Source organism: Ischnura elegans, chromosome X (assembly GCF_921293095.1).
Source record: "Ischnura elegans chromosome X, ioIscEleg1.1, whole genome shotgun sequence".
NCBI lineage: Eukaryota > Metazoa > Arthropoda > Insecta > Odonata > Coenagrionidae > Ischnura > Ischnura elegans.
The window spans coordinates 54,436,432-54,458,921 of NC_060259.1; the positions used below are offsets into that span (position 1 = coordinate 54,436,432).

The 22,490-nt window shown below is 36.5% G+C and overlaps 1 protein-coding gene across 4 annotated transcripts in view; it reads right to left on the reverse strand.

Moving 5' to 3' along the window:
* The window catches only part of LOC124170673 (succinate--CoA ligase [GDP-forming] subunit beta, mitochondrial), a 34,532-nt gene extending 12,759 nt beyond the window's left edge, over positions 1-21,773 (reverse strand). Inside the window, exons 1-7 of one of the 4 annotated variants that reach the window (XM_046549563.1) lie at positions 21,622-21,773; positions 15,080-15,158; positions 12,282-12,420; positions 8,610-8,709; positions 6,423-6,575; positions 2,238-2,418; positions 118-376 (exon numbers count right to left, since the gene is read on the reverse strand). In XM_046549563.1, coding sequence (XP_046405519.1) covers positions 118-376; positions 2,238-2,418; positions 6,423-6,575; positions 8,610-8,709; positions 12,282-12,420; positions 15,080-15,142 — 895 coding nt within the window. In that variant the 5' untranslated portion in view covers positions 15,143-15,158; positions 21,622-21,773. Of the gene's footprint in view, positions 1-117; positions 377-2,237; positions 2,419-6,422; positions 6,576-8,609; positions 8,710-12,281; positions 12,421-15,079; positions 15,159-15,248; positions 15,502-15,844; positions 16,317-21,621 lie in introns of those variants that run through there. The other 3 variants (XM_046549560.1, XM_046549564.1, XM_046549561.1) reach the window with 3 other exon arrangements.
* Between the last annotated feature and the right edge of the window lie 717 nt (positions 21,774-22,490).

The following is a 22,490-nucleotide window of genomic DNA, read 5'->3' on the forward strand; positions in this document are numbered from 1 at the left end:
ATGTAAAGAAATAAGTTGAATCGCCTCATAATAACGATGCATCCACTTTAAGAAATAAGGGATTAAAATATACTCAAGGCAGAAATTTTTTTTCCATCAAATGAAAATATTACTAACCCATACATCCTATATTTCCAGACATGCCAATATAATTCAGGTTATACTTCTCAGCTATAACTTCTCTTGGATCACTTTCAGCCTTATCTTCCAAATCAAATATGTCCTTCTGACGATAACGAGCATTGTCATCAAACTGTATTTTGGCATCAATAGATACAACATCACCCGTAGATGTTTCAGCCAATGGATTGATCTCTAGCTGGATGGAGTCAACCTTTTTAAAGAATCCCCAGAGTTTCTTTATCTCATGAGCTGCCTGCAACCGATGGAAGAGAATGAAGCAAATGAATGTGTAAGTTTTACTCAGTAATGAGTGGTGTATTCTTCCACATTAGTGAATAGTAAAAATTATTTAGTTATTGTTTTAATGCATTACATGCCTATATAAGGCATTTGAAGGCAAGATACTGAGGAAGAGTATCAGTAAAAGCAGTAGAGTATCCTTAAAGGAAAGAAGTAGTGTAATAAAGATGATGGTTTGAAATCCATTTTTGCACAGGCTATTTTTAAGCAAAAATAATAAGACTTAATACGAAGGCCTTTTTGAGAGGAAATTTTTAGACAGTGGACATAATCATAGTTAAATTAATTGAAATTAAGATTAATTGCAATGCAGAAAGTGAAAAAGCTGAAAAAGAAGAGGTATAAGATAACCAATATTGGAGCCAGATGATGGTTCTATCACGTGGAACATAATTGACAGTAAATAATTGAATTAAAGAGGAACAATTTTTTTGGGGAAAGATATTTTAAAATTGACATTTGATGAAAAAAAGCTTTCCTGATCTTCTTACATTTAAGCTTAACATTGTACTAGAATGCATACTTGACATTTAATCTAAGTTCTTAACTCCTGAATTCTTGAAGCTTAATTTTTAATCATTACTGATTCATTTACAACATTGAGACTATCGCCATGAAAGCTGCAAAAAAATGCCCAACCACCATCACCATGGCATTTTCACAGTCGGCACTTCTAATGGTAATTCAATAACTACCATCAGTGCATAGCTAGTACATTTTCTAGCTCATGGCATTGCAAAGCTCAGTTGAATTTGGGAAGAAAGCCAAGAAAAATATGTGTGCTAAAGTTTGATGAATTTTCTGCAAACTTGGCCCCCATACTGGTGAAATTTCATAACTGTTCTGACTGCAAATAAGAGTGAAATTTTGTTTTGTCCATGTTCACAATATTAAAGTTCCACTATAGCTATTGGTTTCCCAAAAAAAAACTACAAGTACAATTTTTCAAAGCAAATTTCTTTATAGGGGATTGGTGATATGGTATACAATGAAATTAATTAAATGATTAATAATTTAAGCAAAACTGCGGAAGTTACATTGTACAATGAAGGCAATTTTGAAACAAGTGGGTGAAGCAAAGAAAAGAAAAATGTAACTATAGAGCAAAAGAGCTTGAGCATTGAAATATGTCATGAGCCTTGCTGTAGCCATGTTTAACCCTCCATTAATACAGACATGAATGTCTCACACCTACATGATTATTGAAAGCATGATATTTATTATGCCACACAGTGATCAAAGAGTAGGGAAGAAACAAGCAGCATCACCATTTCATCTTCAATCATGAATCTTCTGCTCAAAAGACTTGAGAATAAGGATGAATACATCCACTGCTCTTATTTTGAGCTTAAAAACATCCATCACTCCTTCAATTCTACCCAGACTATGTATCTCTCTTCCCCAGGCCCAGGGTGGCCAAGCCACCAAAGAAGATTGGTTTTTATATTTTCACGCAGAAGTTGTTACAAAGCTCAGCCACAGGTACCGATTTTTCATTGAGATGAATTGAGCTTTACCCTTGAAGAATATTTTAATCCCCAATGCCACTTAAAATCTCCTTACGAAAGCATTATTTCAATTTGTTTCCATTCTTTCAAGTTGAAAAATACTAAAACAAGTTGAACTTTCTAAATACCAAAACATGTACATAATTGAAAAAATAACAATTCTTAATTATATTGGAAGAATAATTAGATTTCAATTTATTTTTCATGCAAAACTATGTATTAAATAACAATAATCAATATCTAATATTCTTCCATACTTTATACTCTTAATATTCAAGGGGCCAAATCCAGAAATAAGATACCAACCTTAGTTTTCGTATCACCAGCAAATTCTAAAAATTCAGCAACACTTTCTGCCATTTTATCTGTTACTCCTTCAATAATATCAATGGGAATTGTTCTGATCAGGTGAGGAGTTTTTTTAGCCACTTCCTCTATATCTGTACCCCCAGCAGGTGAAGCTATCAGCACAGGGCCACTGCTTTGCCTAGTGAAATAGAAAATTAAAACTACAACACCATGCCCCATGATGATGATAGTTCATAAATTTCAAACTGCTTCATTTATAATCTTTTTTAGATGCTGTAATATTAATGATATTATGTAATATTATCGTAATATTATGTTCTCACAAAACATCAAACTGTTGGCAAGGTACTATTGCGCTGGTTGGAATTGGATCATCTTTTACATAGCTGCCTTAATATTATGGTGTGAAATCTACCTAGAATAGTTCTTTAGATGAGTTAGTGCATAACAAATACACTAGATGGTAACTCACTAGAGCAATCACCAAAAGAATATAGGTACCTATTACATTAGCCTGTCAATCATGGAAAAAGCATTCATAATCGCCAACACTGACCTCTAAAGCCATATTCTCAGAGAACTAAGTCAGAAATGGGATGACAATGGCACTTTAGATGATGCAGAACTTAGTGAAGATGACCCACATTTCATTTCAAAAGAAGTTATATCCGCTTCAAATAAGCTAACATATTTTTTAATTTTTTTAATCTGCATAATTACTGCTGTCTTTCCATAGACCAATAACATTACTTGTGAAGTATTGTGTAAGGGTGTTTTTATTGTTAACTATACTGTTGCCAATTCCTCAAGTTTTCTCAATTATTTGCAATTTAAATTTTCAAATGCCTGTTTAGGATAATTCAATTTTTTTCTTTAGAGTCAAGAGACTGCAGTAGCTCCAGTGACTATTAGTGACCAAAGCAGCAACCCTGAATCATTCTGGTTTCAGAGGAAGATGGGCAGCCATGAGAAAGAGGTGGACTGGGGATCATGGCAGATGCACAAAATGGGGGTTCGAGTGAGATAGATCACGTTCCAGTATGAATGTTTTCACCAGAATATCTGGTATGATTGAGGACACTGGTCTCACCACAATCACTCCTCTTACCAATTCCTTTTCTTATTTTTTATGACGATAATTTAAAAATCAACAAGGAATGATCAAACCTTTATGCTAGGCAATATCTACAAAGAAAGAAGATACTGAACTCAATATTGGGAGCTGAAGCAGAGAACTGTTGTGCTTGGAGATGTGCGAAAATTCCAAGCACTTATTTTGAACATGAGCATCATCATTGTCCAATCTTCGGAGTGAAGATGATATCATGTTATTTCTGCCCTAATGTCATTAACAAGTTGCGTACCGGGGTATTAAAATTCCTAGGAACGCCGATTTGGAAATATGTGCCTATTAGGGCGCAATGCCTTTGGTTTAAACATGGTTAAAAAGCTAATGTTTAGAATATAATTTTACCCAATCAAACGTAATGATGCATCAATTCATAATGAATAACAAACAACAACTGAAAACGTACTAACGAATACATATTGTACACTTTAAAATTGTTTAGGTTGACGTGCCTTAGTGACGAGAATCTTCGTCATCTGTCCGGAACGTTCGGGAAAAAAATGAGGAGAATTCTAGCCATCCGTACGCAACGTATTAATAGGGACAGATTTCTATCCATTTTATCATTTGAATGTTAACAATGTTCTAGTAACTCGTAGTAGATATCAAATTCCATACCAATTGGATGTGACCATCGATGAAGACATCTATGAATTCTGAGGAAGTTTCAAACAATACATGTCTCAAGAAACCTAACCATTCTGGTATCAATTTGTCTGGTATATTCTCAGAATCTGATTCTTGGTATACTTGAAACTTAGCTATATTTTTCAGTCAGTAAAATGTTGTTAGAAAGCTTCTTGGAAATTCAGCCAGAAAAAGGGTGCACGCTATATTCTGACAGGTACTATACAAGCCCCATGTTTACCATGGAATTGGAAGGTATCCAAACTGTGTTGGTAGGAGGAGTGCAAAAATGTAGGAGAGGGATTCCAAGTGCCCTTCATGATCCTCCACTAAGGGTATAGCAAGGCATTTGGATGAGGTGACCGACAGCTGAGGTGCCCTATGAGGGAGGGGTATAGAAGGAAGTATAGAAGGAAGTATAGGGGTATAGAAGGAGGGGTATAGTAGAGAGAAACCCAGTGTCGGCATCAGCCTGCTCTTAACGAAATACACCAAGGGGACCACAGTTTAACATCCCATCTGATGGACGAGGGTTGTGCTTGAAATGTTCTCCACATAACATTCAACCTGGGATCAAGAAATCTCTGAAACTTCTCTGCCAGTCAAGATTTGAACCCGAGCCCACTGGGTGGAAAGCCAGCACTCTACTCCAGAGGCACTTGTACCTCCAGAGGGAAATAATTTGCTACACCCATACTTTTCATCCAATTCTTATGAAAATTTGCAGGTTTACTATAGAAGTCATGAGGATTCCAAATACTAATTGAAAAATATCCTTGGGGATATTAAAAATTCTCTAAACTCAGATGTTTCATAAGATTTTAGAAAATTTTGCGTCAAAAATATGGTTCTATAAAACATCAAATTTTGACATTAGGCAATACGTGAATCAAGCTAAATTATTTTTACTAATATTTCTTGAGGTATGACCCACCAACTGTAAAAATTCATGGCCTTTTGCTTGCTTTGTTGTTAAGAAATTTTTTATGCAAAAAAAATCCCTTTTCACGACTCTGGTAGTCGGTGTTGGGTCTTCCTTCAAGTGTGATGAAATGCTTGTTTTAACTGTTTTCTAACACACAAGACATCATTAGCCAAAGAAAGCTTTCCTCCCCTACGTGAAAGAAACGACAGGTAAGATCGGCAATATCCTCCTGAAGTTTGACATAAAGGCCATTTTTAAACCACACACCCAAGTACATACGACACCTCCTAGGAAATGCCAAGGATAGGATACCACTTCAAACTGAAGGAGTGTACAAAATACCCTGCGGAACTTGCGATGATAAGAAATACATCGGGGAAACGGGATGAACGGCCAAAACTCGACTAGAAGAGCATAAGCTGGCCATTTGACTGCGTTACCCTTCAAAGTCAGCCATAGCGGAGCACGAAGCCAACGGACACGCGATCGATTTAGAAAAATCAAGAGTCATTGCGAGGGTATATTATTTCAAAGCCCTACTCATCCGCAAAGCCATAGAAATAAAGAGGAACAAGAAAAATTATAACAGAGATACCAGATTGAGAATCAGCAGTACATGGAACCCAGTCATCCACAACATTTTATCATCTTCCCCCTCCAGTCCTAACTCCTCACACCCTCCGCACTCTACTCCAGAGGCACTTGTACCTCCAAAGACCTCCAGAGATTTCTTTCATTTTTTTATTGTGAAGAGTGAGTAGGAGTATAAATTAATTACGCCACTCTCGTATAACTCGTATATTATCTTTATTTTCTTGCTTAGATATGTTTTGCATTTTTTGGCCATGGTGTCTACCTTCAAATGCTCTCTATTCACGCAACTCACGGACATGGGGGTAATGACTGCCTACTGCTTTCTGCCGTCCAAGGAACAAAAGAAGATCGCGCATTTGTGAATGTTAATGCCACAATATTTTTAACCAAAATAACTACCATATTTCTCCAAATATAGTCCCCCCCCTAATTTTGAGGCTTCGGTTTCGGGAAAAGTTAAAAAAATGCGTTTGAATATAGTCCCCCACTTTACTTTTACCACAGGCATTTTTGGAAAAAAAGAGGAGACTATATTCAGACATACACGGTACTTATTTATCAAACAACAGTTTACTACATGAATTTAAGACTGAGCACCCCATGTTAACTTCATTTCTAACAGATCGCCAGCAGTTACAGAGATTAGGGACTCATGGTGAAGTTTTTATAGCGATGGAAACCCTCAATGTGGCAAGTGCCAACACCAAATGAGCCTCGTAAAAACAATTTTTTTACATGCTTATCATAGGGTCAATTGACGGTGCCTCGGCTATCTATAGTAATGGCGGGGGTCTCGCAATAGCCCCTACTCGCTTTAACAAAGTTCCACAGTAGTAGTTTCCCAATAATTATATTACCCACTGGCATGCATATATTCTATTAAATGTGTTAAGAAATATTACAATACCTATCCATCAGGTAACATAAGTATTTCTCCTTCATAATGGTGACAGACTCAGCAACCATTACTTTCTTTACTGGTATTCCTTCCTTAGGTGTCTGCTTAGTTATCAAGTTGTGCCCTATCATTTTGCTCACAATAGGTCCAACAGCAGTGGGGCTGAAATATCAACATAAAATGGTCTCAGATACAAACATAACTTATTTCCCCAAATTTCTACTAAATTATGAGTAAAAATAACACTCTTGTAGAAACAACAAATACAAGTTTATGTACATTTTAACAAAAAAATAACACAGTAGTTCATATACCTCTCATCTTAAAACAATTTCAGAGAACATGAGAATTTTGTAACTTCATAATACCAAGCAAAGAATATGATATGGACATATCACCTAATAAAATACAAGACATAGATGGCAAGAAAAATAATTATATCACTGAAGTTCGAATCAGTAATCAAAAAGATATAGCACACAGATATCCTTAATTAGAATCACTTAATATTTGCTAGTTAGTAACATGATTTGAGGTTTTGGCATTTTTATAGTGTGGGAAAATAATTGAACCTCTTAACAGCACTACTCTCCTCTTTTTGGTCCTTAGCATCCTTCAAAAAGTTCCACCCCAACAACCCTCCCTCCACAGCTGAACCTCACTAATCCCTGAATGAGGCACTGAGGCCCAACTGTGTGAAAATGGGTATGAAAGATAGACAAAGACTTCAAGAACGGCATGAGCAGGCTGCTGGAACACAGGGTCATTGCACTAGATGGGTAGGAGGGGAAACTGGCGAGGGTCAGTAACTGTTTACGAGGATAGCCAATGGTGATTATTTGGTGAAAAGAAAGAGTTGAGATTACAAATAAATGAAGAGGCTGTGGGAGCAATTGCTGGGGTGAAGAGCGCACATTACCCGGAAATTCATGTGTAATTATACATATACGTCCTCAAATTCACGTGGTAAGGCACAATTCAGAGTTCCATTTAAAATCCATAAAATAATATGAAAATAAAATAATCACCAAGTAACTAAATTAAAGAAATGGGGATGAGGTTTAACAGTGATTTCTAAAATTAAATGAGAGAATCAAAACTTGCCTACACTGGGACTAAAACCCGGGACACACGTGGCATAAGACACTGAAGTAGTGCCTGAAAACTCACCCACCACAGTAGTTAAGAGGGAGCGATTACTCACAGGAAGTTATGGACCGCGAAATCTTTACATGCAAATATCTCTTGAAACAAGGTTGTGTGGAAGAAAACAGTGCAGTCGCAATATTTGAACTGCTGAGTTCAGGCACAATGTGTCTGACAGGTACAGATGTGAAAAAACATTATTAAACCTTTTATTCTAAATTTTAAAGCACCATTATTAGTGCAAATGAACACTTAAATGATGTCCTTTTTACAATGCATATACCCCTTTACATACTGTCATACTGACCCACCCTGATCCAGCAGGGTGCGATATAAAGTGCTCTTTAGGCTACTAAATATTATTATATGTAATGTGTTTTAGTATCTGAACTCAAGATCAAAGTTTTCATTTGGCTATCTTATTTATCTAATAATTCTTTTATTTTGCTATATTGTGACATAATTTTTCTGAATTATGCAGAATAATCCACCACTGATCTGTCGGCATAAATGCGAAAAATGAAGTGTTGCATAAAGCGTGTCAAAACAAACAGCTACTGAAAGTGCCAAGAGTCTATGCCACTAGTGTAATGGAGAAATGAAAAAAGCTCGTGCTGTGCCTGTCAGATCCATTGCGCCCGACAGAAGGTTAAACCAACAATAGAGCTCATTAGAGCAGCATGAACAAGAATCCTTTAGGGACTAAATATGAATTTAATATGCATTAAATGTGAAGCTGTTAAATGGGAAAAAATACTGTAGTTCATTTCTGCTTAAATTCTATCAATTTGAAAGTATAGCTCTTGAAAATTAAGTCCACATATATAACAATGGAATTTGATGAGTGAGAATGCATACGTCACAGATACCCTACACATCAAGAAGCCAACCCACTATCCACAACCCAAAAGTTGCACTCAATGGCATTCAACTCGGTTGAAAGTATTTTTAACCACACTAATGACTTGATAATCATAAACAAGCCAAAAATAAAAATTTGAATCACCCAGTGGAGAACCATGCAGCAACCACAACTCTGAAAACACTTACTCTTTTGTGATGTGAACGCCACCTTTAAATCCATTATCAAAATGTCCTAATCCACGGCCACCAGCAAGAATTTGTGCTTTGATTACATACTCGTCTGCTTCTGTGATAAGAATTTATAATGATTTAGAGCTCATCCACTTATCTTAAAACATCAATAGTAAAAGTCAGCACATACAAAGCATGCAGTAAATTTAGTATACAAACACTATAATAATCTGCAAACAGAAATAATCCAAAATATTTAAGACGAGTATCAGTAGGAAATGACAAATTCTGATCACAGTGCTCAATCCATTCATATCAATATAATTATAGAATTTGTGAGCCTTTTTTATCAGATATTATTGTCAAAAATAAGTGTGTTCATCTTACAACAGTTTCTTAATTATATGCCTTACTCAAGAAGTTTTGGGCCCTTCAGAATGCTTGGAATGTATTTGTGACCTTATCCCGTTCCGAATTCTATTCCTCCACCCTTAAGTGAGATAACCAGCAATGCCTTTTATGTATGTAATATGTTTCAAAGCACTATTTTTTTCAACTAGGTGAACTAGAGGCAGTTTTTAAGTTAGTTAATCAGTGATACATCGTAAGTTGTTTCTCCCAGAAATATTTTTACCCAATGACATGAACAACTGAATGGCATAGGGGTTCACTACTGTTTCTACTCTAAGAAATTTATAAGGACTTTTGAAAAAAAATCACGTTTTCCTCTACCTATGTATACTCTTGTAAAAATTGTGGTTAGTTTGCACAGCTATGCAAACTATTTGTTCTGTGTCAAGTCAGGGACAGGAAGGCAGCTGGAAAATTCCTTCAACATTTATTCTTTAAGACCAAAAATTATAAGACTTTGTGCTTTCCTGGTGTACGACGTGGATGAATACTTTGTGGGAGTCCCATCAGGTGAGCAGTTCTATTAGAGCCGACGGTTCAATGGCTCACCCTGCCATCATCCCCAGGGCATTGAGTACTGGCTGGCTGAGCACTCAACACCCTGAGGATGATGGCAGAGTTAGCCATTGAAACGTCGGCTCTAACAGAACAGCTCACCCTGCGGGAATCCAGCGAGGCATTCATCCACAGCCAAAAATTACATTCACAACGAGAAGGATGAAAACAGTTCTTTAAACTTCTTAGGCAATGCTTCACTCCCAGTGAGCCCATGTTCAAGTCCCATTGGATGCAGAGATTTCTGAGACTGTCAAATCCCTACTAGAGTGCTTTGTGGAGAACACTTCAAGTGCAACAGTCACTCCATCAGATAGGACATTAAGCTATGGTAGCCTTGGCACCTTTCGTTCAGGGAGGGGTAATACCAATGCCAGGTTTCTCTCCACCCTTCACTCTCTATCCTTCCGTATGGCACAAGTGACCTAAGCTGTTGGTCGCTTCCTTCAAATACTATACCATACCGTACATTGAAAACGGACTTCTATAATGGTAAGTGGCCAAAAAATGTGCTATCACATACCAAATACAAAATTCCTTCACTAGAGGAAAGTGGAGTGATAGAATTTGGATCGTCCAATTAGTTTCAATTGCTGCATTAGAAAGTTTAAGCTAAAAGATAAATTATAGTAGTATTTATTTTCTTTTCTGCACTCAGTAAGTAAATGAAAAATCATTCCAAAAAATAAAAAAAGCCATTACATAGTATGAAACCTAGAAACCCCTGCCCACTTGCTGTGATGCTAACCATTACACCACCTACTATGAATGGTAGAGGGAAATTCAAGTCTATTATTTCAGGGCTACTTGGTGAATTCAGTGAAGTGGTTTCGTAACAATTACATTTTCATGTCAAGTTCACTTTCACTGTTCTACAGTATTTTTTTATGCATTAAAACCTAACTTATGTGATCCCTTATTCCCACTGCTTAAGTTTTAGGTGAGTGCCACAGGATGATGTGTTAAGTGCAATGAATTGTAAAAACATGTTCTTAGCTTGGCTCCATTTGTGTTGATAATGCACAAATAATTTAACTTTCATCCATGTTTTTTTATTTCATACCAACAGTTACTAATGTGATAAAGCAGGATGTGAAATATTTAGAGTTTTGCTGGTCATAACCATTCGCACGATAGGCTTGGTATTGTTGGCAAATACTTTTAATATTATAACTAAATCTGCAGAAAATGGTTGACGAAGAGAAATCATTAAGCTTGAGACAATATAAATCATTTGAAGATGACATTAAAACTGAGATGATATACCTTACATTCCATTTATCACATTTCTAAAGATTATCAATTGTTTAGTTTTCGATTAATAACATGTACAGTACACTCCCGATTATCCGAGCTAATGATGGGGAGAGACGGCATGAATAATCAGAAAACACGGATAACCCAAACTTTCACTTAAATGTCTTGTAATGTTCATTGTTTACGTAAAACAAACAATATATTTTTATTTATGCAGTTATTCTGTTATTTTAGAGTGCTTCCCGGACTCATTGAGAGCTTTCTTCGCCAGTTCATAATCTTTTTAGCAGCGATAACATGGTTGTACTTGCATTAATAATTCTTCATGTAAGGCCTGGTTTCGAAAACCACACTTCCATGGCTGTGTGATCACAGTTACAGAAAACTGGTTTGCACAAATGCTTCAGAACCACTGCTCGACATCGGAAACTACACTGTCAGGCACCACGCCACGTAGTCGCGTCTCGCACAAGTTGCCAGGGTTGCAACTGCTGCGAGACGTGTATCCGTGATCATGGAGCGTGGTCGAGCACTGCGAGGCTTCTAAAACGGGAATACGATGTTTCCGAGAATGCAGCTACCATGCGATTGCTTCCATTTTATGAAGGGGAATCTAACAGAAATAAAAATCCCAGTATATGCTAGCATTAATGCAGTAATTCCGATGATTTTGCGTCCGATTTTATTTTTTATAAAGTTCGCAGAAAATATTGAGCGAGAGTGAAAATCATGCACAGATAATCCGAAACACGGATATACCGCAGCCGGATAATTAGGAGTCTGCTGTAATTAGTAACCACGTACCCGATTATCTAAGCAAACATATGCAGGGTGCTTTCTAGCGAGTGAGACAACAAGCAGTTAAGACTTTAAACTTGGAAATATGATGAACTGAGACTCCCTACTCTAATGTACAACCATTTTCTACTATGTTGTCAATAGTAGTGGACAGCCCTATTGTAAAAGTGAAATGGGCTATAACAGAAAAACCAAACAAAAATTAAGGAAACCAATAATGAATATATAACATGAAAAAAGGTCATGACACTATTTTCTAAACATTTTATAGAAAAAGAACATAAAAGTATTTTCCAAGCAATGATCTTGTCACCTTGATCTGACACACCCTCTTAACCAACCACCCTCAGCAGCATGAATATGGAATTTCCCACCAATTCTGTCAGGAGTGCACACATAAAATCAGTGAAATTGTAAATCATATGGAGAGCTCAATTGCTCATCAATGGAAATTGGGATTGACCACTAAACCCCAGGATATTTCATGCATCACAGCTACAACTTCAGTGGCCACTTGAGTTATAACTTGAGTTTTAAAGTAAATTTTAGAAGTTTAGTTCAAGTGCTACTACATCAACTTTTCCTTTCCTAAATTATCATTATTTCTATTTCTTGAATGATTCTGTGAAATCAGATCAGCAATATATTCAGATTATTTATACTTACTGAAAGAAGACTGAAGACTATTTGCATCACTGGGACTGTCCAAGATTTTAAACTTTTGGACATTAACTCCATTGTTACTCAGAAGCACTTTACTCTGGTATTCAAAGAGATTTAAATGCCTCACTTGGAATACTTGTCCCTGGAATGAGAGGAAAGCCAATAAATTAAAATCAACAGAAAACTATCGAATGTACTATGCTCACAGACAAAAATCAATCTTCTATATTATTTCTACTGCATAGATACCTTTTTCTCAACTTATACGCAACCAAACTCTACAAATGAGGTACCAAAATGTACAGAATTTATCAGAGAACATGCGACGGCATATCTTACTTCCTAAATATTGCTATTGTTTCTTAAAATTGGTTTTTAAATAATTAAAAAAAAAAAAATCCGGTAAATATTCCTGACGTTAACGGCGCACAAACTGATATATTTGTTCATTTGCAACAATATCTCGCATTCTTTAAATAACTTTTATCAAAATGCGGCTGATTCCACATTCAAATCTCCTGTTGATATGTAAGTATGAGTCATCATGTGCGTTTAACAGAGGATAGTGTAATTACTTCCAATGTTATGTTTAAAGAGGTCCTCTGACCTCACTTTGTACATGAACATTCCAATTAAATTTGTACATAAGACCCTGCCTTTTTTTCTACATTTTAAAATTAGAAACGCGCCTATCCCTCTGTGGACCTGCATTGAAAAGTGGGGGAAGCCCGTTGGGAATGGGCGCAGCACGCTCGTCAATCCAATTATTTTCCAAAACATAGACAGACAGACTTGACAGACAAGGAACTTGATGTACCATATGAATACTATTGGATGGGAATAAAAAAGGACAATGATGGACATTGTTGAATGATTTACATGCAACCATCTGTAGATTTTGATTATTGGATAGTCAAGGACATTCAGAGAAAACCGTTCACATCCGACTGCAACACAACTGTAAGTATGGCTAGGGAATGGCCTTTCGTAAGTCTATAATCGTGACTAACTCTTACCCCCTTAAACATTATGTCCAATGTGGTCCAATAATAACCCCTCCATCCCCATCCAAGTGACCTCATAAAAATCCCAACTCTCTCATTTAAGGAGCCCACCACCTTCTACTCCTAAGTCTAGCTGCAACCACAAAATCTCTGAAAAATGACTCAGTAGATCTTCTACGGCAAGGTTCTAACAACTGACAATAACTTGTCCGGATGGAGGATGAGGCAGCCAGCAAAGGTGATGATGGAAGACGATAAATGTGGTCTGCCTCTAATAGAGTGGCACGGTACGGACTTGAGTGACTTGAGGATCAGGTTGGTGTGGTGATTAGTGTGTTAGCTTCACAACTCGTGGGCCTGGGTTAAAATCCTGGAAGTAGATGAGCTTTTTTAGATACCCTGATCCCTTCTTGAGTGCTTCGTGAAAGGCTCTTCAAGTGCAGCATTTTGTCCAATAGGAGGGACTTAGAATCATGGTCCCCTTGGTGCCTTTTGCTACAAAAGCCTATAATGACACCGAGTTTCTCTCCACCCTTCCAACCCTTCCCACATGGGGTAAATGACCTCAGCTGCCAGTCACAAAAAATTTTGTTTCGGAAAAGCCTGGAATCCTATGCTCTTCAGCTCAATTATTTGGTTTGGGTATCCAAATAACAGTATCACTTCAAAATCCAGTTCAAACCGAGTCCTATGAAATTTAAGCTATTACATTTTATATTAGTGAGATAACTAATACAAACTAGCATATTATCTTTCATGTAGAATACCTTCACACACACACACAGGAAATAACAATACTTTACAATTGCTTGGGGAAAAAATGTGATGCACGTTCAAAGTAAGCTGAGAGGTATTTTTAACACCTTGCGTACTGGGGTATTTAGGAATTCCTAGGAACGCCAATTCTGGGTAGAGGTGTTGAGATTGGAAATATGCCTTTGGTTTAAACATGGTTAAAAAGCTAATGTTTAGAATATAACTTTATCCAATCAAACTTTATGATGCATCAATTCATTATGAATAACGAACAACAACTGAAAACGTACTAACAAATACGTATTGTACGCTTTAAAATTGTTTAGGTTGACGCGTCTAAATGACGAGAATCTTCGTCATCCGTCCGGAACGTTCGGGAAAAAAATGACGAGAATTCTTGCTATCCGTACGGAACGTATTAAAAGATAATGCATGAAAGTAAATCAAAGCACACTATGTTTTTAAAATTAATAACTTGAAAAAATATCATATCAAAAAATTGCAAAAAATGAAAATAATTGATTAATAAATTATGATCATGCCAATTGATGTCACAAACATATACTCAGAAATATAGATATTAAAAAAATAGGCTGAGGGAAAATAAAACATCTGTCTTATACATTGTACAAATTATAATAACTCCCACACACAGAATTTTACGAGCAATATATTATGACTACTAATATTAATTTTCTACTCAAAGCTAAATTTCACGAACTTAATTATAAATTGTAACCTATCAGCATCATGAGCTAAAAACCTGATAAGATGATTTCACACTTAATACCATTTCAGGAATGATTTTAAACAATGATAAACCATGTTCAAAATTTTCTAATGTCACCTCTTTTCTATTTTGGGCAGTTAGTATCAATGAGAGTATTAATGACGAATGTTACATAACTCACTTCCTAACAGAAAGCAGATAGCTTTGAGCCGGCAGGATACACAAGACCCCCATTGTTAAGGCCTGGTTATCGTACCCAATTAAAACTTCAATATATGTTGATGAATATAATAACAATCTTAATCACATACCAGAGTGGAGTCATATGATAGCCTCAGTGGTCTTCTGGATAAAACAGTCCGCATTGCAGCCATTATATGCCTCTGTATCCTAAATAAAAAGGACAAAAAGATGAATATTAGTGATATCAGTCCAATAAACCCAACTATCACAGCAACCAGATAAGTATGATTGATTTACTCTAAATATCCTTCCCAAACAATATCTACACACTCTGCGTCATTGAAGACTCATTGCGTAGGTCAACAGAGGGCAATCACAGAATATTTTCACGCACACATGAGATTACACAATTTTACACTCGCTCGAGGACAAAATGTGACGCGCATTCAAAGTGAGTTTGTACTTAGTCGCACCTTTTATTATAGTATCTTTTAATTAAATATCAAATAAAATGAACCCTGGAAATAAAAAATCAATGGTACAAGAGGCTTTGTCTTATCGCAATCTAAATCGCGATCGGAAATGAACATGAACAGGGTTGAAGTCCATCGGTTATTAGATCGACCGGCTGACCTTCACCAATCAAATATTTTTGTACGGAATATTCATCCCAGCATCGCAATTTTTAATAGCGGAGAAGCAAAATAAGCAATTAAGAACCAACTACATATCATGTTAAACAAAAGGGCACAAATGATCACCAATACGTAACTTTTGGAATTTTAAGATTTTAAAAAACTTTCACGCATACTCGTAAAAATATTTTCAGACATCGAAATTATGCACTTATGGTACAAAATCTACTCAAAGTTAAATAGTATGTATATATTTACCTTGAGCCTGAGTGCGTTGGGATAAAACCTTCTATCTTGTGCGTTAAAGATAAATTAAGCGGTTTATCACAGGGTCACAATAGAGATTCCATTCCTAAAGAAATACGTTCTCCTGGACGAATGCCCGTAGCCACATTGGGGAAAATAATTTACCACCGAAGTGAAAAACGAAAAATTTATCTACGTGTGAATAGGGTAAACACGTTGTTCTGTACAAATACGTGCGCTACTCAAGCCACACGTGTCAGTTGAAATGCCTCACACGCAACCTCCTGTCTCTCATGTAATCTAGGGAAAGGGAGCGTGCAGCATCCCCAGCGAGAGCCCTGGAAATTTTGATTTTACAAGACGTGACCTTCAGCATCGTAATTTCAACATGCGGTAGGATTCTCGAACTATTTATGGCATTCCCAATTTACCAGGCGATTGGAATATTCTAACCTCCTTGCCATAGAGTTTATTAGAGTATTTATGCTCCTCGCCAATAATTGCGCGCGTAACTTATTACGTTCTTCAGTCTCGCTCATTTGAAAGTTCTTATGTTCTCATTCCAATACATTTTCACGACAAACGACTGTTCTCGTCTTCGAATGTAAGCTCTCTGATTTTGAGGGACTTATTTAGGAAGCATGATGGATCGGGCTACCCAACCAAAGGTTTGAATTATCCCGTTACAGTTTAATAATGATGATCGACGTCATTCATTCGTAAAATATTGAGAATATAATATCGGAAAATATAATAAACACCACCCGCCGAAGGTCAACGGTGAGCCGTTGAGCATTAATTTACATAAGGAAAATCATTATCATGAAAATTTGTCGCCTAATGCGCTAGTTCGTTAAGTTTTATTTCTACCATAAAATCAAATACATTCAGTATTCTTAACCCTTGCGCACTCACGCTATTTCCGGTTTTCAAGGCCAGAAGCAAGAACCCTACAAGTGGCCAGAAGGATCAAGCCGCATTTCTGCAATTTTAAGTTTCTTTTCTTTGCTCTATTTTCTGCTGTAGGGTGTTGATATTTTACCAAATTATGTTTCCAAATGTTTAAAGTTGTTTATTTTATGTCTCACATTTAATTTTTATTATTTAAATATTTATTACAAATATATCTTTTATGAAACAGCAATTTTTTGTAAAAAATGTCATTACTATCACAACTTGTAATTTTAACTAAAAATTGATCGTACATTATAATTCTGTATATATTTTACTTTACGATATCCAGATTTTACGATAATATTCCAGTTTGTTCCTGAGATATAACGCATAAATGAAATAGTTACATTTACTACCAATAGCATTTGAGTTTGGTCAAACACACCCCATGCAAACCTTTTTTATGCCATAAGCAGACAGTTTGGGATCTTTTCTTTTATTTTTAGTGCGACAAACACAACAATTATATTACACTTTTCCTATTCTTTTGCTTGCGCATGACTTGAAAGAAGAAGAACAGGTCCTTTTTGAGATCGTTTTTCCTGGAAACCACACGCAAGAATAGGTCCTGACCCGCAGTAAAACTTTTCCCCCGTTATAAATTTCATTTTGAAATTTTCGGGTAAAAATTCACTATTTTTTCTTGCTGCACCAGTTATTTGAGTTCCAAAAGAGAAAAGTTTTCGAGCATGTGGAACACATAGAGATATTGTCAACAAACACATGTTAACCCTTAGAATAAAATTTCCTCTTTGAAAGAATTTCATGACCACCGTGAATACCAAACCATGTTCTTGTATTGCTTTCTGTTTCACTCCTGGCTCCTTTGCAAGTATAAAATTCAAGACAATAATTTGTAACAGAATCGCACAGCATCCAGAATTTGACCCCCCAGCAATGATGTTTTTTGTTGGGTAAATATTGCAATGAGGTTGTTATTTTTCCTCTCCACAAGACTTTCACTGACACTTATTTGTTCATGTGGCATGTAATGATGTCAAAAAACACAGTGGGCATGATCAACATAGGGCTGGAACTTCAAACAAGGATCATAATCAGGGTTGGTACATTTTCTATTGACCACTAAATGGGAAAATCTCAAAATCATAGCAAAGCGATGCTTGGAAAACATTTCGCAAAATCGCGGAACTGACTGAGACTTAACTGATAACTAGTAAGAATATATAGGTAGTTGACTTTCCGTTAGGTTCCATAATCAGTACACATGCCAAGAATGCTTTCATCTCAGTCAATGTAACATCTTTCTATTTCTTCAGTAGAAGGGATTACTATTCAATGTTTTTTGAAAATTACTGGTGAGCATAGCTTTTTGTTTCTGCAGCAAAAAGAACTAGGGAAGGGATTCCGTAAAGAACAGGTAAAAATGTGCAATAGGAGGAGAGCCTGACGGAGGCACGCGTTTTGGACCAACCATTTCCTGGAAGAGATGAATCACAGGACAGGGTTTTTCAGGCTCTTGAATCACTTGCCATCCATTGTTCACTGAGTCTGATTCATTCTTGCTGCCTGTTGTTTCTGGCGCAAGTTCACACTCACTTCCAGATTCTAAATCACTTTCTGATGAAACAAGTGATTCACTTTCATTCGACACATCAACCATATAATCCAGTTTCTTTATCAGTTTTCATTACTTCTTCGAAAGAGCCTGCCATTATCAGTATCAGAAACTATCCAATTCAGGTATCAAAGTTTTCACGCAAACAAAAATTTCCGAAGCACTCAAAAATAATTGCAGATTCACTTCAATAAAGGCGCCCAAGTAGTACAACACATCCTCCCTGAAATGTCTGTGCTGCCGACTGAGAGAAAAGTGTCTCAAGCAAAAAGAAAATTGATTGTGACGATGTACCAAAAGGCTATTCAATAAAGAAAATATTATACAACATTATCACAACCAACAAAGTTGCAACATGACATACCATAGAATGATACTCGATAGTCTGTTGCCAAATATTAGCCACAAGCATTACCAGAGAATGAAATAGGATATACGAAAAAAAAAAACATCATAATTCAGCTTGCATTTAATCTCAATAACAGGATGCAAATGATAACATTGTGGTAGACGTGCACGGCAAACAGTCCATACAAAAACGTCAAAGAATAACAAAAGAAAGAGCGTAATCAATACAGTTAAATCTGCTGAGAAGAGAAAAAGAAGTTTGGATGATGACTCCATGATTATATGCATTCAACAGATGGGGAAAGATATCAACAGTTTTGCTAATATATATCTCCCATTTAAAAAGAATGAAAAACAAATACATAGACCATAATCAGTTTTACAGAGTTCGATAAAAAAATTGCTTTCAATAGCAATTAAGAAAAAAATATAAAACTAGAGTTGATATATATCAGCACCTTGAGCGTCGTAGGACTAATTCCTACAAATCCAATTCTCTCATACGTAAATGCAAAAAACCTGTGTCAACGAATAATTACATACAATGTAACTAATGGGTTGTCTGGACTTTTACTGCACATTCTAACCCAGTTTTCACACCATTTGGATGAATTAATTACATGTGTAGTTTTTAGTGTTGACTAGACAATATTGTTTTGGAAATGAATGCAATCTCGTTCATTCATTTTCAGGGAAGGAAAACCTGGGTCAGGTTTTGTGCCCTTCGGTCTACGTGAAACGGTCTTTGAATGCCCTTCAAGGCATTCAAAGACCGTTTCACGTAGCTACTAATGCCTCGAAGGACTTCAAATTAAAATGATTTATCATTCATAAACTCCGCTAGCTATGAAATGGCATTCAAAGTAGCATTTGCCTGTCATTTCGACGAGCGACAAAAGGGCCTGGGTGACACAATAATTGTTTTTAGACTGGTTTGAAAAATCTTCAACTGCCGGCAATGCATCACGAACCCCTGAGATAGCAGATGACAGCCCACCTGCACGACAGGAGGGAATTTCAAAAGCACGTATGAATGTTTTTTAACGCGAATAAAAGTCCTTGAATGCGTGCCTTCTATCTTTAAAGATATTTTAAACTATAAACATTTATACAAAATAAGGTTTTCTAAGGCTATTTATGAGAATATATATGGTTTCGAGGAAATTCGATACCCAGCACCTATGCTACCAGGAACACATCCCTATCTTCCCAATGTTAAAACGCTCTCATATAATGCAAAGACCCCTAGGAATGCATCCCTTGCACTCTATGAGGCATGGGTGTATTATGTGTTTCTAGAGGCAACAATACTGTCCAAAGAAAGGGTGATGTTGGTAGTGCCAAAGCAAAAAATTAATGGAGGGAGGTATTTTTACCCCAGATAGCACAAAATAAGAGAGTTACCTGTTTCTTAAGGTTTTCTTATGGAAAAACATGATAAGCAGCTTACATCACCTGCTATGCATGCTAACCATTACACTGCAGAACCTCTTAAGGATAAAAGGGGTAGGTACCAGTTTAACCAGTGGCGGATACATATGGGGGGCATGCCCCCCCTTGCAGGTCTGCCTTCATTGCCGAACATTGCAAAACCAAAATTGTAACTTTTTTATATCATAAGATGTAAGACTATATACTGGTAATGCTGGTGCACACCTATGACTTTGCATGGGATGAGCAATATACTCTCAACTATCCAAACTACGGGAACATGGTGGGTAGAGTGCTTCCCTACTAACTGAATTTAGTGGGTGACTTGTGCAAATCCCAGCTCAAAGTACCTACACCAGAAGAATAAGAAAACAACTAAGGGTAGCAAACATAGCCATTGCACAAGGTGATAATAGAATTACGGTAATCAAACTGCAAATTCCTAGGTAAAGACATACAATATTTGCTAAAAAAGAGATACATTTTGCATCTGTGGCATGCACTAATACACTGATGGATATCCTATAAGAAGCTGAAGGAGAGCATTAAAAACTACAGTCACAAGGAAACAAACACTTCAACAATAGCAAAATGTTATAATGCCTCACCAGAAAAAAATGATATCGATTGGATTAGTATTAATTTTTTTAATTGGGTAAAAGCAATGCTGTCTTGGTTTTTCCTGGCAAACAATGGCAGTGAAGATTTCTCAGGTCTCACACCATGTAAGTTCCTCCATACATCCCTATGGACATTGTCCGGTTGAGGACAATAGGCGATTTATACATTAAAACGTCGGAAGGAGATATAGAGGAAGTTACCTGGGTAAAGGCACTATCATTATTACCCTTGGTATCCACAACTAATCAAAATTAAATCAACCAACATGGATTCAAGAAACTGATTGGATTCCTGAATTTCTGAGGATGATGGGCAAGTTGCACATCCAAATGTCAGAAGGATCAGATAGGGACCTTACCTAGCTAAAAGCACTATCATTAATATCCTTGATACCCACAACCAGTTTAAAATAAAAAATGTGATATATTACAGTGTTTTAACTAAGTTAAAATGATGAATACCTATCCAACAGATATCATGTTTTTCTCTGGTGAGGTATTACACATTTACTGATTGGGTAAGCAGCGTTTTGAAAAATTATTCACTAAAAATAACTATCTTTCCACATGAAACTAATCCATGCACATGTCACTTCAATATAATATGAAATAAAAGACAACCCTCAATCGCACATTTAGTACCTATTGGCAGGGATATTTTCTTATTATTCATAACTTGATTTACTGAATTTGTTATTATCCTTCTCAGAATGATTAATTGAAATTGCATTAATGAAAAACTAAACAAAAGCAAACTGTGCAAAGAACTGGTACTCTATACATCATAGCATCATGAACAGATTCTCGAGCCACCCACTGACTGCCACAAAAGGTCACTTCATATACTCTCAATACTTTACCTAAGTTATACACCTTCTCCGGGATTTTAAAGCATTCGAGATACTCGTGGTAGGTGTTGTCATTCCGTATCAACTCACTGCATGGTTTTGAAATCATGCAGTTTCGAAACATTTGCATCCTTATTTTCTTGAATATCGATTTCATACCCTTTCCACCTCCCCTGACAGCTTGATTACCGCTAGTATTCCTCCATCCGAAAAAATGTCCACTGTGAACAAGGAAATATATAATCATAAAAACGGAAATCTCGAAAAACAAAATGTAGCAGATATCAGGTCCACCAAAGTATGATTAGTCCTACGAAATTTTAAACGACATAATCTCACGGTATCCATTATAATACACGCGTGTAATTATAACATAACTACAGTTTTTTTACACATTAAGGTCGGGAGTAAAGCAAATGCACACAAGTGATAAATACGTCGATATATACCTTGTAAGTGTTCACCGCCGAACTAAGGCTCAGTATTAAGTTAACCACATATTAGGCCGCTATACACAGGGAATGATCATGCGAATGAAATCATTCGCTGTGTATAACTGGAAATTTCGCGAATGAACCGTCTTGAGCATGACCATTCAATGAAAATTAGAACATGTTCTATTTTTGCTGAACCCGTGAATGATGGCATGATCACTCACCGTGGATAGCGTATAGAGGCACCGACCGATGCAATATAGAGTCGATAATACATTCCAACGATATTTTCGATGATTTTTAGCACGAAGTATCCACAACCATCACAACTGTGCGAGTCATGATGGCATAAAGATGCAACCATGCAACCATACGCAAAATAAGCAAATTGAAATTCGTACATTCTGTTCCTCTCGAGCCTGGACCACTGTTGGCCGTTGGTTTTGT